General features: G+C 38.9%; 1 protein-coding gene across 1 annotated transcript; it reads right to left on the bottom strand.

Moving 5' to 3' along the window:
* Window positions 1–4966: 4966 nt before the first annotated feature.
* On the bottom strand, window positions 4967–5767 carry LOC309875693 (uncharacterized protein; the record flags this gene model as incomplete). Its single annotated transcript, XM_082755359.1, has 1 exon — window positions 4967–5767. One exon carries the CDS (start codon window positions 5765–5767, stop codon window positions 4967–4969), a length of 801 nt encoding a protein of 266 aa, XP_082611485.1.
* Window positions 5768–12831: the final 7064 nt, after the last annotated feature.

The raw sequence follows: 12831 nt of genomic DNA, 5'->3' as shown, positions 1-12831 counted from the left end.
CATACCATGTGGTGTCACACTCAGCAATAAAAGGTGGAAACAGGAAGAAGAGGGGGGGGGTGGGCTCTCGTTGAGAAGACATTGGTCCTCCTCTCGAACACCGGCTGCGTGCGTTGAGGCCTTGCTTCAAGGATGTGGTCAATCATCACTCATCTGTGGGAAGTAGAGAGTAATTTTTTTTTCCTCTGCACTTCCATATAGCTTTCATTTATTTTGTTTGTTTGTTTTCCTCCCTTTTTCCCCTTTCCCTTTTATTTCCCCTTAGTTAAATTGTTTAGTTCATGGTAGTCTTTATTTAATTATTATAATTATTTCCCTTTTAATTAAATTATCCTTATCTCAACCCGTGAGTTGTTCTTTGCTTTACTTCTCCCCCTCCTCATCTAAAGGAGGGGGAGTGAGAGAGCGGTTGTGGGGTTTAGCTGCCCAGCACGGTAAAACCACCACACTCGCAAGTTCACCACAATATCCTAAATTTACTATAAATAGGTAAGATCATCACTGTTCTAATTAAATAATGTGATAGATACAAAATCTCAGGAAGAAGGAAGTGAGCTAATCCTTCACACAACATGATGCTCTATCACAAGAGGTAACAAGTGAATAAAATTGGCTTTTTATCTTGACAGATTCATAGCCATCAAAAACAGAAATGGAAAAAGTCACAGCTTAGACCAGTCTCCAGGTCAGCACCCAAAATGACAGAGGTGCAAAGCAAATGTCTTTACATTATAGAACTGTCAGTAATGCATTCTGCCACTAATTGTTTATAATTCCATTCTGTTCTTAAAGATCTGTTTTTCGCTGGCCACAAGCTACATCTTCTTTAGTGACAGCAATGACTCTGAGGGTGCCAGCACCTTTTAAACATCTCATTCTTCCATGATAAATACACTTACTTTCTGCCATATCAGGCTTGCTAAGCAATTAGTTAATCAGTGGGACCTTAAGGCTCAGGCAGTGTCATTTAAATTCAACCTCTGCTGTAGAAGTAGGTAACAACCTGTTGGGTCATGCAGATTTTTCCTAGAGATTTTTAGCTCAACATGCTCTGACGCGCAGTAAGATAATGGGGAGAAAGACCCTACTGAAATTAATTAGTCACTATTACTTGAGACCTGCCAGTTCTTATGTACATGTAAGAAATTCCAGTAGCTCGAGCTTATACCTCTGATCAGAACTCAATTCATGTGGTTTGAGTTCAGATAAAAATAGTTTAAGAAATTTTAGTTGAACCTTATCCAAACTACCAAACCTCTTAACCATAAAAGGACATTTAAATAGTTGAAAGGTGTCCTGGTTTCAGTTAGGACAGAGTTAATTTTCATCCTAGTACTGGTAGGGTGCTATGTTTTGGATTAGGATGAGAAGAGTGCTGAAAACATGCTGATGTTTTAATTGTTGCAGTGCAGTGCTTACACCAAACCAAGGACTTTTAAGCTTCTCGCTCTGTCCTGCCAGCAGGCAGGCTGGGGGTGCAGCAAGAGCTGGGAGGGGACAGACCCAGGCCAGCTGACCCAAATTGTCCAAAGGAGTATTCCATACCATCTGACGTCATGCTGATGTCATATAGGGGTGGTTAGCCAGAGTTGGAGGGCCAGGCTGCTTGGTAATAGGCTGGGCATCAATCAGTGCAATTGCATTGTGCATCATTTGTTTCATACATATTATTATTATTATTATTATTATTATTATTATTATTATTATTATTATCCTGTCTTAATAAACTGTCTTATCTCAACTCACAGGCTTCACTTTCCCTTTTCTCTACCCCATCCCAGAGAGGGAGGGGGTAGGGTGAGCAAATGGCTGTGTGGTGTTTAGCTGCCAGCTGAGTTAAACCACAACAAAAAGACATATTTTTATTAAACCTGAGATTGTAACTTTTTCTGGTCTGTCTGAGAACATCTCCATGGGTTACTCATGATGGCACATTCCCACTTGATTTCAGCTGCTAACATACAGAAAAAATATAGACGTAACATAGAAATATAAGCTATAGAAAACATATAGAAAAGCATAGCTGTTAAGCCACATTTTCTAAGCTTGTAAAATATGCTTATTTTAAAATCGCATAACTTTCAATTGGTTTGCCCAACCCCAGTAGCCAAACTGGCAACACCAGCTAAATAGCAAATTGTTGCAAGGACAAGTGTTCTTATTTCATTGGTTAACATTTATTTTGCATGTATCCATAAAACACTACTTGAAAGACCATGCATACACAGAACAGATTGTGGCTTCATTTTCTTGCCAGCTATCAAACAGCATTGCTCATGCACAGATCTCTTGGCATTTAATATTCACAGTGTGGAAGCGTCTACTGATTCTAATAAGGCTCAAGAAATCTTATGAGAGGTGTTGCATAAAACAAAGATTGTCACAAAGCACTTACAGTTGTACAGGTTGACAACTCAACTATTGCTGCATGGTGTTTTGTGTGAGCAATATTTTTCAACGTTTTTCAAGTCATCTTTAAAACAATTGGTATTATAGGTATAGGTAGCAGCATTAGTAATGGACAGAGCAATACTACAGCAGCTGCTGAGGTAAAATAGCTACTTTATCTTACTTTTGTTCGCATACATAAAGTTCAATGACATGATAGTATTAGCCAAGTTGAATTTAATTCAGAAGAAATAAAATTTATTAACTCTTCTTCAAACACAGTTTATGCCAAAATACATCTTTTAGTCTTCTTCCTAATGGAAACAATCTGACATTTGATTTCAGAATTTAGTAGTTTTGCATTTATTTAGTTTTGAGAGATGTGCACCTTCTTCAACACTTCTTTCCCCAAGAGACACAACCTAATAGTGGTCTGCTTATGTTTGGTTTAACATAACACTTACTTTCACTCTTAACCAATGAAATTTATTTATTTATAGTTCAGGCATTTAAAATAAACAACCAAACAAAATCTTTGCACATCCCTCTTGGCCATGATCATCTTTCCTTCCTGGAGGGCATATTAAGACAGAACAAATGACTTCTGAGCTGAATTTAGTATTTAAGTGTTCTTTGGTAAACCTGCATTACTGACAGAGAATAGCCTTCCCAAGATTGAGCAGAGAGCTGGGTGGGTTCAGAACACAGGAGTAATAGTCACATAGATCTCCAGATCTCATTACTGCAGCCCACTAAAGGTCCCTGGCAACCTAAATCCCCCAAATGAGGTTGCTATCTCCTTGATGCCAACGATGTTTCTACAGTAATTCTGCATACAAAATTCCAGGCTTGTGCTGTGTAAGAGGCTATGCAAGGGCCCAAGGAGATAAATAAGCCCATCTAACATTGCGCATACCCAGGGGCCTTCCATGATTTTGGGTGCAAGGAAATATGAAGATGGAACAATGACAATGTTGTGCTGCACTTCAATTGTTGAATTACTTCAATACCTTGCTCACAGATGTGTGCATGTGAATCTAATCAACCAGTTCTTCATAGACAGCAGAGATTATTTTGAGAGATTATTCTGCTACAGGAAATGAAGTGCCAACCTTTCATGACCACCTGTATATAGGTATGCATGCATACACAAACACACACACACCCTCCCTCTATTAGCACACAAAAAAGACACGGAGAAAAAGTTTCCCATATATAGCATATTATTCACAGAAAAATATGACATTTAATAATAGACTTGCCTTTTCATGTAAGGAATAGATGATTTACAAAAAAAAAAAAAGTTCCTCACCTACCGAAACATTTCTAATAAACAGGGTAAAAGAAAAGGTGGCATCATCAGAATTGCATATGTGAAGAAAAAGAGAATTTTCCAAATTTTCCATAGCACTTTAAGCCCCAGAAAAGGAAGTTTTTCCAATGTCTTTTGTTCTCAAAACATTTTTGCATTTTTGCTTCAGATTCTAAACCAGCATATTCAACTCTTCAATTTGCTGTTCAATGATAGGGACACAAATTGCCTTTTTAATGCATACAAACAAATAAACAACAACAACAAACTTGTATCTTTCTTCTTTAATTTTCCCTGTGTGTTTGTTACTTACTGACATCAAATTTCCTGCAGGCATCCTAACCTTGCAATTGGAGAAACTGCTCTAGGGTTTTCCAAGTGCCTAATACACCTGGATTAAAAGTGCTAATTGTCACCAACCTCCATTAAATGACAGCAGTAAGGCACAAAATATGCTTGATTTGCAGACACTAGTGCCATTGGGAGTTAGCAGCAGATTACTAATTGTGCAAACCTTGAACATTCCCCTGGCACTGATAGTCTGGGCTTCTAACGTAACATCGGATTATAAAGCCTTTGTTTCTAGCTTGCTTTCCTAAGGAAATAAGGCTTAGGCAATTGTGCTGCTTCTCTGTACGTGTATTTGACTGTTCTACCTTCCTGCAATAATTTCTGGTCAAGACAAATTTTATAGGAGGGTAGAGGTCAGAAACATAAAATGGCCTTAGCAGTTTTGTGAAAAACAGGCAGCTGGGTAGATATCAAGCCTGAGCTTAAGTTCGTCAAATATCCTGGCTTTCTAGGCTTGGGTATCCTTGAGGAGACAGAAAAAAAAAATAATAACAATATTCTGCTGAAGTTCCTTTAATGCTGAAGTGATTTACCATATCACATATTTAAAGGGCTGCAGCTTTAGCATCAGATCACCTTTACTGATCATGTGTCAGACTCGGTTCCCATTTATTTATTTATTTATTTATTCCTTTTTTAATACATTTGTTTACTTTTTATATCCTGCTTCAGCTTAAGACCTCAAGTGTGCATCAGCCATAACCTTGCACAGATAGAATCTTATTCCAGCTTCCTGCAGAAAAATTCAGGGGCCAGTGCTTTACCTTCCCCTTTCTCTTGTCCTGCTGTTGCTGCTTCTGTTCTCCACACATGTGGGCACATACTCTTGGCTAGGAGGACTCCACCTCATGGCATGCAAGCTTACTGATGGCTCCAGTGGCGTTACAAAGCTCATTTCTACATACAGCAACACGATTATGGAGAAGGTGAGGGCAAGGTTGAGTGAATGTGTTTCAACACTTCTTTCTTGGTATTTATCACCATGCCATAACATTCCTGCAACCTGGACTGCTGCTGCTCCAGCTGCTTGTGCAAGCTCCTGATCGAACGCAACAGTAGAAGTCTTCGGTACATAGCTAGCTGGAGCCGGTACTTCTCCTTTTCTTCCTTTTTCTTATTTTCTAAAGTCTCCATTACTTTTGTGGTCTTCATCCAAATGGCCAGGCCCAGACTGCAAGGGGCCACAATGCCCTTAGTGCCGCTCCCTGCATACTGTGTGCTGGCACACTGCATGTGGCAGCACCTAAGGTTCTTCACTGCCTCGGGAAGCTCTCCAGCCACCTTGGACACCTCAGGGGGATGTGGTACCTCCAAATCCTGGTTGCAGTCGCAGCAGAGGCTTTTGGAGTGCAGTGAAGTAATGTCCACAGGCTTGAGTTTACAGACTGCCAAGGGGTACAACGAGCCCCCTGCTGGTGTGTTTACAGCTGTCAGCTGGTACTTTGCCAACCCAGAGGCCCTGCTCTGTGCCTGGCTGCCACTGATGATCTCTGGACCAGCAAGGGCTTTTGCTTGGGCCACAGCCTTGCTAGAGAGGACAGACAGTCTTTCTGGCACCACTGAACTTCCCTTGTCTTCATTGAGGCTGGCCAAAACCAGACTGGCAGGGCAACCAGGGGATGCTGTTACAACATCACAAGTGGGAAATGGGTCTTCCTTACTGTTATTTTGGATTTTCTCTTCATCTCTTGGTATTACGTCTGCTTTCTCAGCCATTTATTGTATGAGCTACAGAAAATTTCTGTGGACAAAGTGAAAGTGAGAGGATTTCATTTTCACATACACACATGTGTGCACACAGCAGCCCAATGCAGAGTGACATTTGAAAAAAGAACCTCTCCTTGTATTTAACCAATGAACCTATTAGTTTTCTAATAAAGCACAACCCTTGGGTCACTTCAGGCCATTTCTTGTGATTTGCATTGGATGTTCTTCAAGACACAACATTAATCCAATAATAATTAAAATGATATACTGTACTATTAACATTCTCAAATCTTTAAAGCAAAGTGATCTATCCCTGCAGCACTGGCTGTGCTGACTAATTAAACAGAATACAGTTGTAAATGGGTATTGTAAGCACTTCTCCCATTTAAGAACACAACTCTAGCAAGTGTAGTTTGTAGAGACGGGCAAGTTATCAGGATTGATCAGCCCTAAAGAGAGGTAGATGTACCACAAACAGCAGGTTGCATTTAAATGCCCTCTCTTAGATCAATCTGCCTGCTAGCAGTTTGTTTACAAGATTGCCTTTTCCCCTCCTATTAACTGTAATAGTAGAGCAATATTAGTACTATGCTAGCCATAGACAGGAAAAAAAAAATACTCACCGAGGTTGGTGGTGGAAAGAATAAGAGTTACCGTGCCTTGTGTCTGTTCATCGTGTTTTCTTGCATATGAGTCAGCAAAAACTGGAACAGAAACATCACTGTGCAGAGGCAGGAGCAACAACAGCATTATTCAGTTCCACCCAGCAACAACACAGTGAATCCCAATCACTGAGAAGTGCAGGGTTGGCTTTTTTTTTTTTTTTTTTTTTCCTTCCTTACTAAGAAGATGGTCTTCCCTGGCATCCAGCTTTATGTTACCTTTGAGCATCAAAATGAAATCAAAATGAAAATCAAGATTGGATGACACTACTTTTCAGATTCAAAAGCAAACACACCTTATCCTCTAATCTACAGGGGGAAAATATATATGGCCCATCCTGCCCCTGTCAGTCAGCAAGGAGCAAATAGAGCACCAAAAAGAGGGTGGGGCATTCTGGACTCCAGTGTATACATGCTTTTCTTCAGAGAGGACAAGCTTAGGTAAGCTTTAGATGTATGAAACTAAAGTGAAACAAACTTTCAGTGCCAACTGAATGCTAAGCATAAAGGCAGTCAGAAGGTACAGATTTAACTGTCTAATATACACCCATATTTAATTACACTTGCCTAATCTTTAAGAAAAAGCTCGAGTATCCAAGAGAACAGCAAACTTTATCCTCACCTTTGATGTTTAGAAAAGCTACCTTCAGCATCCTCTCTCACTTGTAAAGCCACAGAAAAAAATCAAAAATTATCTATCTGCATCTACTTTGGTGAATTTGCCACAGAGATTAAGTTGCTCCAAGGCTTTCTCTACTCCATTCTGATAATATGAATAAAAGAACCAATCCAAAATACCATACAGAATATTCCCAGAGCTGGGAAAGAGTGAAGGTAGATTGTGTCTCCACTTCTACATATGCTACAATAAAGATCTTTGAAGGGGGAGGGATGAAAAAGCCATTTTGCATAGCAAATTTGTTAAATTAAAAATAACATTAATTTCTTATAGGTGTGGATCTGGATGGGATAAGTGACATTTGATACAAGCAGCTAAATTTAGTTGATACAATCAATTAATAAAATTACAAACAAAATCAAAACTCATTGAGCTAGATGACTTTTCATAGAGTACAACTACTTCAGCTGAAATCTATGAAATTTAACATCAAGAAGTAGTCGGTCCATTGGACTACCAGCTTCAGAACAGAAATATAGTAAGATAATGTAATGATAAAATGCAATAAAATGCAAATGGCATTTATAGCTAAGTGTGCATGCATGTTTTGTTTTTATCCTTTCCTCCTTTGTTCACAATTTTCTAAAATTTCACCTGCAGCATTAGATGGATTTTTTCTAGATTCAGTTCCTGCCTGAAAGTAAATATATATCGAACATTTCAGATTTCAGCCAAGGATTAAGATGTTTGAGCAGTCTTAAGGGCTTTCCACACACACACAAAAAAAAAAAAGGGGGGGTGGGGTGGGGTTGAATGAGGTGGGGGGGGGGCTAGGAGACTAACAGATGCATTTGCCTTTTGTCCTATTGACAGACTGGGAAACAAGGGAAAAGAACACAGTGTTTCAAATTGAAACATGTAAATTCTTGTTCTGAGATGATACAACAATCTTCCTTCTCCCCCTTCTCCCCCCATCTCCATGACTGCTACCTTGACAAAATGATTCCTACAGGTCAGCTTTCTTATTTGCAATTCAACAGTTTAATGGGAGACCTGAGAAGACCTGCCAGTACCTTCTGTGAGACACACACTGTGCCATTCCACTTGGTGAAGAAACTTTTGGAAGAGTTTGCTGTTTGAACTGAGAATCTGTTGCAGGTAGATGTTGGGTGTCTCTTGCTCAGTTCAGACTTGTTTTCCTAGGTAATATCTGTGGGAACCTTTACAGGCAGAAGCTGCTTCACATTTCACAGTGAATACATCTGTCAGTTGAGCACAATGAGCATTTCAGTTAAACAAAATGAAAGCCAGAATGCCTCCAGTTGAGGTTCATTGCATTTTATTCCCAGCCATTCATGGGTAGATATGACCACAGAAGTTTCAAGATGTAAACCCTACATATCTACATTCAAGCTGTCAGTCTTGCACACACCTACAAGGTCTATGCCAACAGAGGTTTTAACCCACTGTCCTCCATCAAGTATCAGCTATGAGAGGTACTTGTCCACCTACAGGCGCAGGCCCATAAACATATGCCAAAACTCTCTGTGCTTACATGTTTGTGTGATCATGGCTTAGCTTTCACAAGCACATCTCAACACATTACATGGGGACAGGAAATAAATGGTCACAGGAGAATCCCTGCAGATAGTTGTGACAGTTAAGCCTCCCTTTCTCCTTCCATTGTAAGGTCATTCCCCAGCTTGGACAGTCATGAGAACAGGAAGATGATTGGCCTTATAGCTAAACACAGTTATGAACAGCATCAAAAAGTGATAAACATCGGTGGAGATATTTTATTGGAGTTACAAGACTGTGGCCTGGGAAGTTATGTTGTTACGTATTTGGGTCTGGGGAATACTTTTAACAAAGTAGTAAAAACATCCTATTACACAGTAGTGTAATTCCATATTTTATATTAATTGCTCTCAAAGATCAAAAGCCATATTCCATCTGTTAATGTACATACTCATGTGCTTTCCTATGAAATCAATGAGATCCACATGTGTACATCTGAGACCTAAATTTTCCCCCAAAGATTCTTTAAAATCCTTTTACAGGGCAGCAGATCCTGGAAGAAAGTCATATGCTCCCTTTCTTCTGCCTCCATACCCAAACCAGACATGAGTTATTACAGGCTGCTCTGCATTACACTGGATGGTAACAGTACCCAGAGGGGCTGCTGGCCAGCCAGGGATTGCCATCGCTCAGCATGTGCCACTCTCACCTTCATCCACACTTAGTCATTTCTGCAGTCCTTTCATACTAGCAAAGAAATGCAAAATAAATGCAGCCCAGCTTCACATGCCATCCACTGATGATATCAGGAAGCACTCCACATTTCAGTGGCAGAGTCGATGGGACATCTCAATGGCCTTCTATGGCCTCACAGAAGGAAATTAGGTATCTGCACACATTTGCAATGCAATCATATGTGCAGATAATCTGAAAGTGTTGAAGACAAAAAGTGAAGTGAATACATGATCTTACCAGTGGGGAAAAGTTCACTGGCTTCAAACATCAAAGTGCAGGAATTCCAGCTGACTATGTTTAAGACATAAAACAGTGAAACAATCTGCCATGACTGGCAAAAATTAGCAAGCTTGCTGTCAGTCTCAGCAGAATTGACCACAAGAGGTGCAAATCTCTGAAAGAATAGCACAAACAAAGGTTGAGTTGAGTTTGCAAGCTTGGAAATCTCCTAACAGCAGGTGCCAAAATGACCTGGACATTAGGAAGGGCTTGATGACTACATTCACTGCAGTATTTCAGCAACTTAACCCTGCTTGAGTCTAAATATTCCCAGGGACACAAAATGAAAAATACACTCATATAGTTTCACAAAAATATCCTAAAAGCAGAATGTGTTGATTTTCAAGGCAGCAGCTGTTCTCCCTATCATCTTTGTGGAAAGCATTAGCTTGTGATTTGAATCCCTTTTAACTAAGAAAAAGAATAATGGTGCCATTGCCTAAACCAGTTACCTGTGTAAGTCTACATTCCCATGTATCCATGAAGCCACCTTTTTATGTTGAAGAAGCCACGAAGAAATTTCTAAAGTCTTGTTGTGAATTCTGGGATCTACTTCAGTTAGCACAGTAAGCATTTACCATTGCACAGAGACTGAAGTGGAAAGGGACATTCAATAGGCACACGTAGCCAACATGGTGCCTGATTTTCCCTCATCTCAGCAGACAGATGTGTATTGCACTGATAGAGTGGGCATCAATTTACCCACTGAAATGGGTGGACTTTTTTCATTGCAAAGCAAGCTCATTGCATTTCTAGAGCAGGTTAAGAAAGTTACACAGTGGAAAAATAAAGGAGGAAGGCTTAGATGTTCACAGCATCTGCAGCATAAACCCATAATGGGGCTGGGAAATGAAAACCTTTATATTGAATTCAAAGAAACATAAATCTTGAAAACTGCCTGTTTACCCCTGTTACAATTTATTTTTCTAATGGAGAGAATATGCTTGTCTATAATTCATTACAATTATACTGAAAAAGTAAAATGGATTACATGCTGAAAAAAATGGATTGTAAGCAATACCTTCCTTTAAAAGTTAGAGTGCAAAAGAAATTCCAAAGTATCAGTGAAAGTTTGATTATTATATTTTTTTTCCCCCAAAATAATGAAAATATTATGCTTTATGGTAGCAAAATTAAATACGACCTTCTTCAGTGTGATGATGGTCCTCCCCCCCCCCTTTTTTTTAAAAAATCTTTATTTTGAGGGGTGTCTATCATATTGTTCAGAAAAAAAAAAAAAAAAAAAAAAAAAAGTAAGAAGATAATGTAACCTGAAACACTGTTACAGCTTTCCTATGGAGGTGAGACTAAAAAATTCTTACTGCAGAAAAGATGGTACTTGAAATATATTTGAATAACTTCCAGGATTAAAAGATTTAAAAGTATTGTTCATATATTGTAAGTACTTCGTGCCTAGCAGGTAAGTAGTGGGTTACCCAACCTGGCCATTAGATATCAAATGTGAAAATGAATATATAGACAACTCATGCGTCTAGTTAAAATTCATGTCCAGTACACATTGAGGGAAAAATCGTTTCTGCTGGGGAATATGTATACAGACTATGTAATTTTTGATAATTCATGTTTATGTTTGCTTTCATTTTGACATTTGATCATAACTGACAAACTGATGGCCAGCAAATAAGAAAATTAAGCTGTAAGAATAATAAACTTATTATAAGAATAAGCACTGCGAGAGATGGAAGAAAAACATGGGAGAAAAAATTGAGGAAGTGGGGCTTAGTTGCAAACAGACAGACAAGTAATTGCGTGGTGTTTCACCACAATTTGAAATGAACTTACAGACCTTTTCAGAAGCCAATGCATTAAAACAAACAAACAAACAAACAAAAAAAAAAATCATGGCTTTAAAAATGTGTGCATTTTCTGCCTTGGCTGTTAAGCTAGGATGATAAGAGTAGAGAATATTACAAAAAATATACCTAAGGTAATTTTTTTGTTAAAAACTCTTTCAGACCAAGTGTGTGTGTGGGGGGGGAATTAAAAATAAAAAAAAAAAATCATGCTGTTTCAGCCTAACAACTTCTGTGAATCTTAAGATCACTCAAGAGGAACTTAACTCTATAGAACAGTATCAAGAAGTGAAAATACTACATCTAGGGACACCTTAAAAATTCTGCTTTCTTACTTAGTATACCTTCCTGCTAAGTCTACATGTCAACCCCCTAAGCAATCCAGTTTTACTCAAGAGTGCCTGCACATATGTACCTAACATTTGCGTTGTTCAATACAAGCCATCAAAAACTTTGCTCAAGCTCACTTAAGGTCAGGTTTGCTTACTTCTTAATACACGTGAAGTTGCTAGCATGGCTGAGATGGGTGAGACCAAGTATGCAGCCGTCAACAAAACCCACAAACTCAGCACTACATAATGTCATTGACCAACACCTCAGTGATAACAAAGTTAACAGATGACAGATGGGGAGAGAAGGCATATAGACCACAGGATCCATAGTACTTGACTATGTCTTTATTTTGTGTTGTGCAGCAGCAGCCTGGATTTTTTACCGTGTTTCCAGGGGTTAGTCTAAGCATTGAAAATTCTTTCACACTGGCAATTTCACTTTTATACCCAGAGGCCCTTTGCTCAGCTTCTGTCAGAGTCCAATCCATTGTATGCAGAATTATTATCAGATAAATCCTTAGAAGTAAAAGTTTTAAGAAATTAGAAAGCAAATGAGAAAAGAGAGCCATATACAGTTAATGAAAGACAAGTCTCCATATGTTTGGTTATTTATTTTATAAATGTGTATCTACTTTTTTTTTTTTTTTTAACAGAACAGATACAGAGTCCAATTTTTACTTGCTTGAATAGAAGACAGGCTAAAAAAGAAGAATCTGAGATACTACCCCACTGACATCTCAGATTGAACAGAAGAAATCATGTATGACTCCCAGAAACAACAACCATAGTTAGGTACTGGATGTCAGAATTAGGTAATGTTTCCTCATACCATTGAGGTTTCCTGCAGCTCTGCCTGCTCGAACCTTGAACCCTCATTGAATGTCCCCAAACCCTTGCCCTGAGCATGACCCCTTGTCATACACAGAAGGTATTAGCAACCTGCCATTAACTTCAGTGACACCAGAACACAATTTTATCCCCAGTTATGCTCACAGAGCTTTCTCTAGAGTTAACTGAACAGTATTGAAAAGCACAGAGCAAGAACATTGCCAGCTATCAATGCATTATTTACCACCTTGAAAGCTTCCTCCCTATTATAACTTAAACTTCAGCT

The sequence above is a fragment of the Aythya marila genome, assembly GCF_965140915.1.
Source record: "Aythya marila genome assembly, chromosome: 2".
Lineage (NCBI taxonomy): Eukaryota > Metazoa > Chordata > Aves > Anseriformes > Anatidae > Aythya > Aythya marila.
The sequence above is the reverse complement of the archived record's forward strand: the minus strand, read 5'-3'. Positions and strand labels throughout refer to the sequence as shown.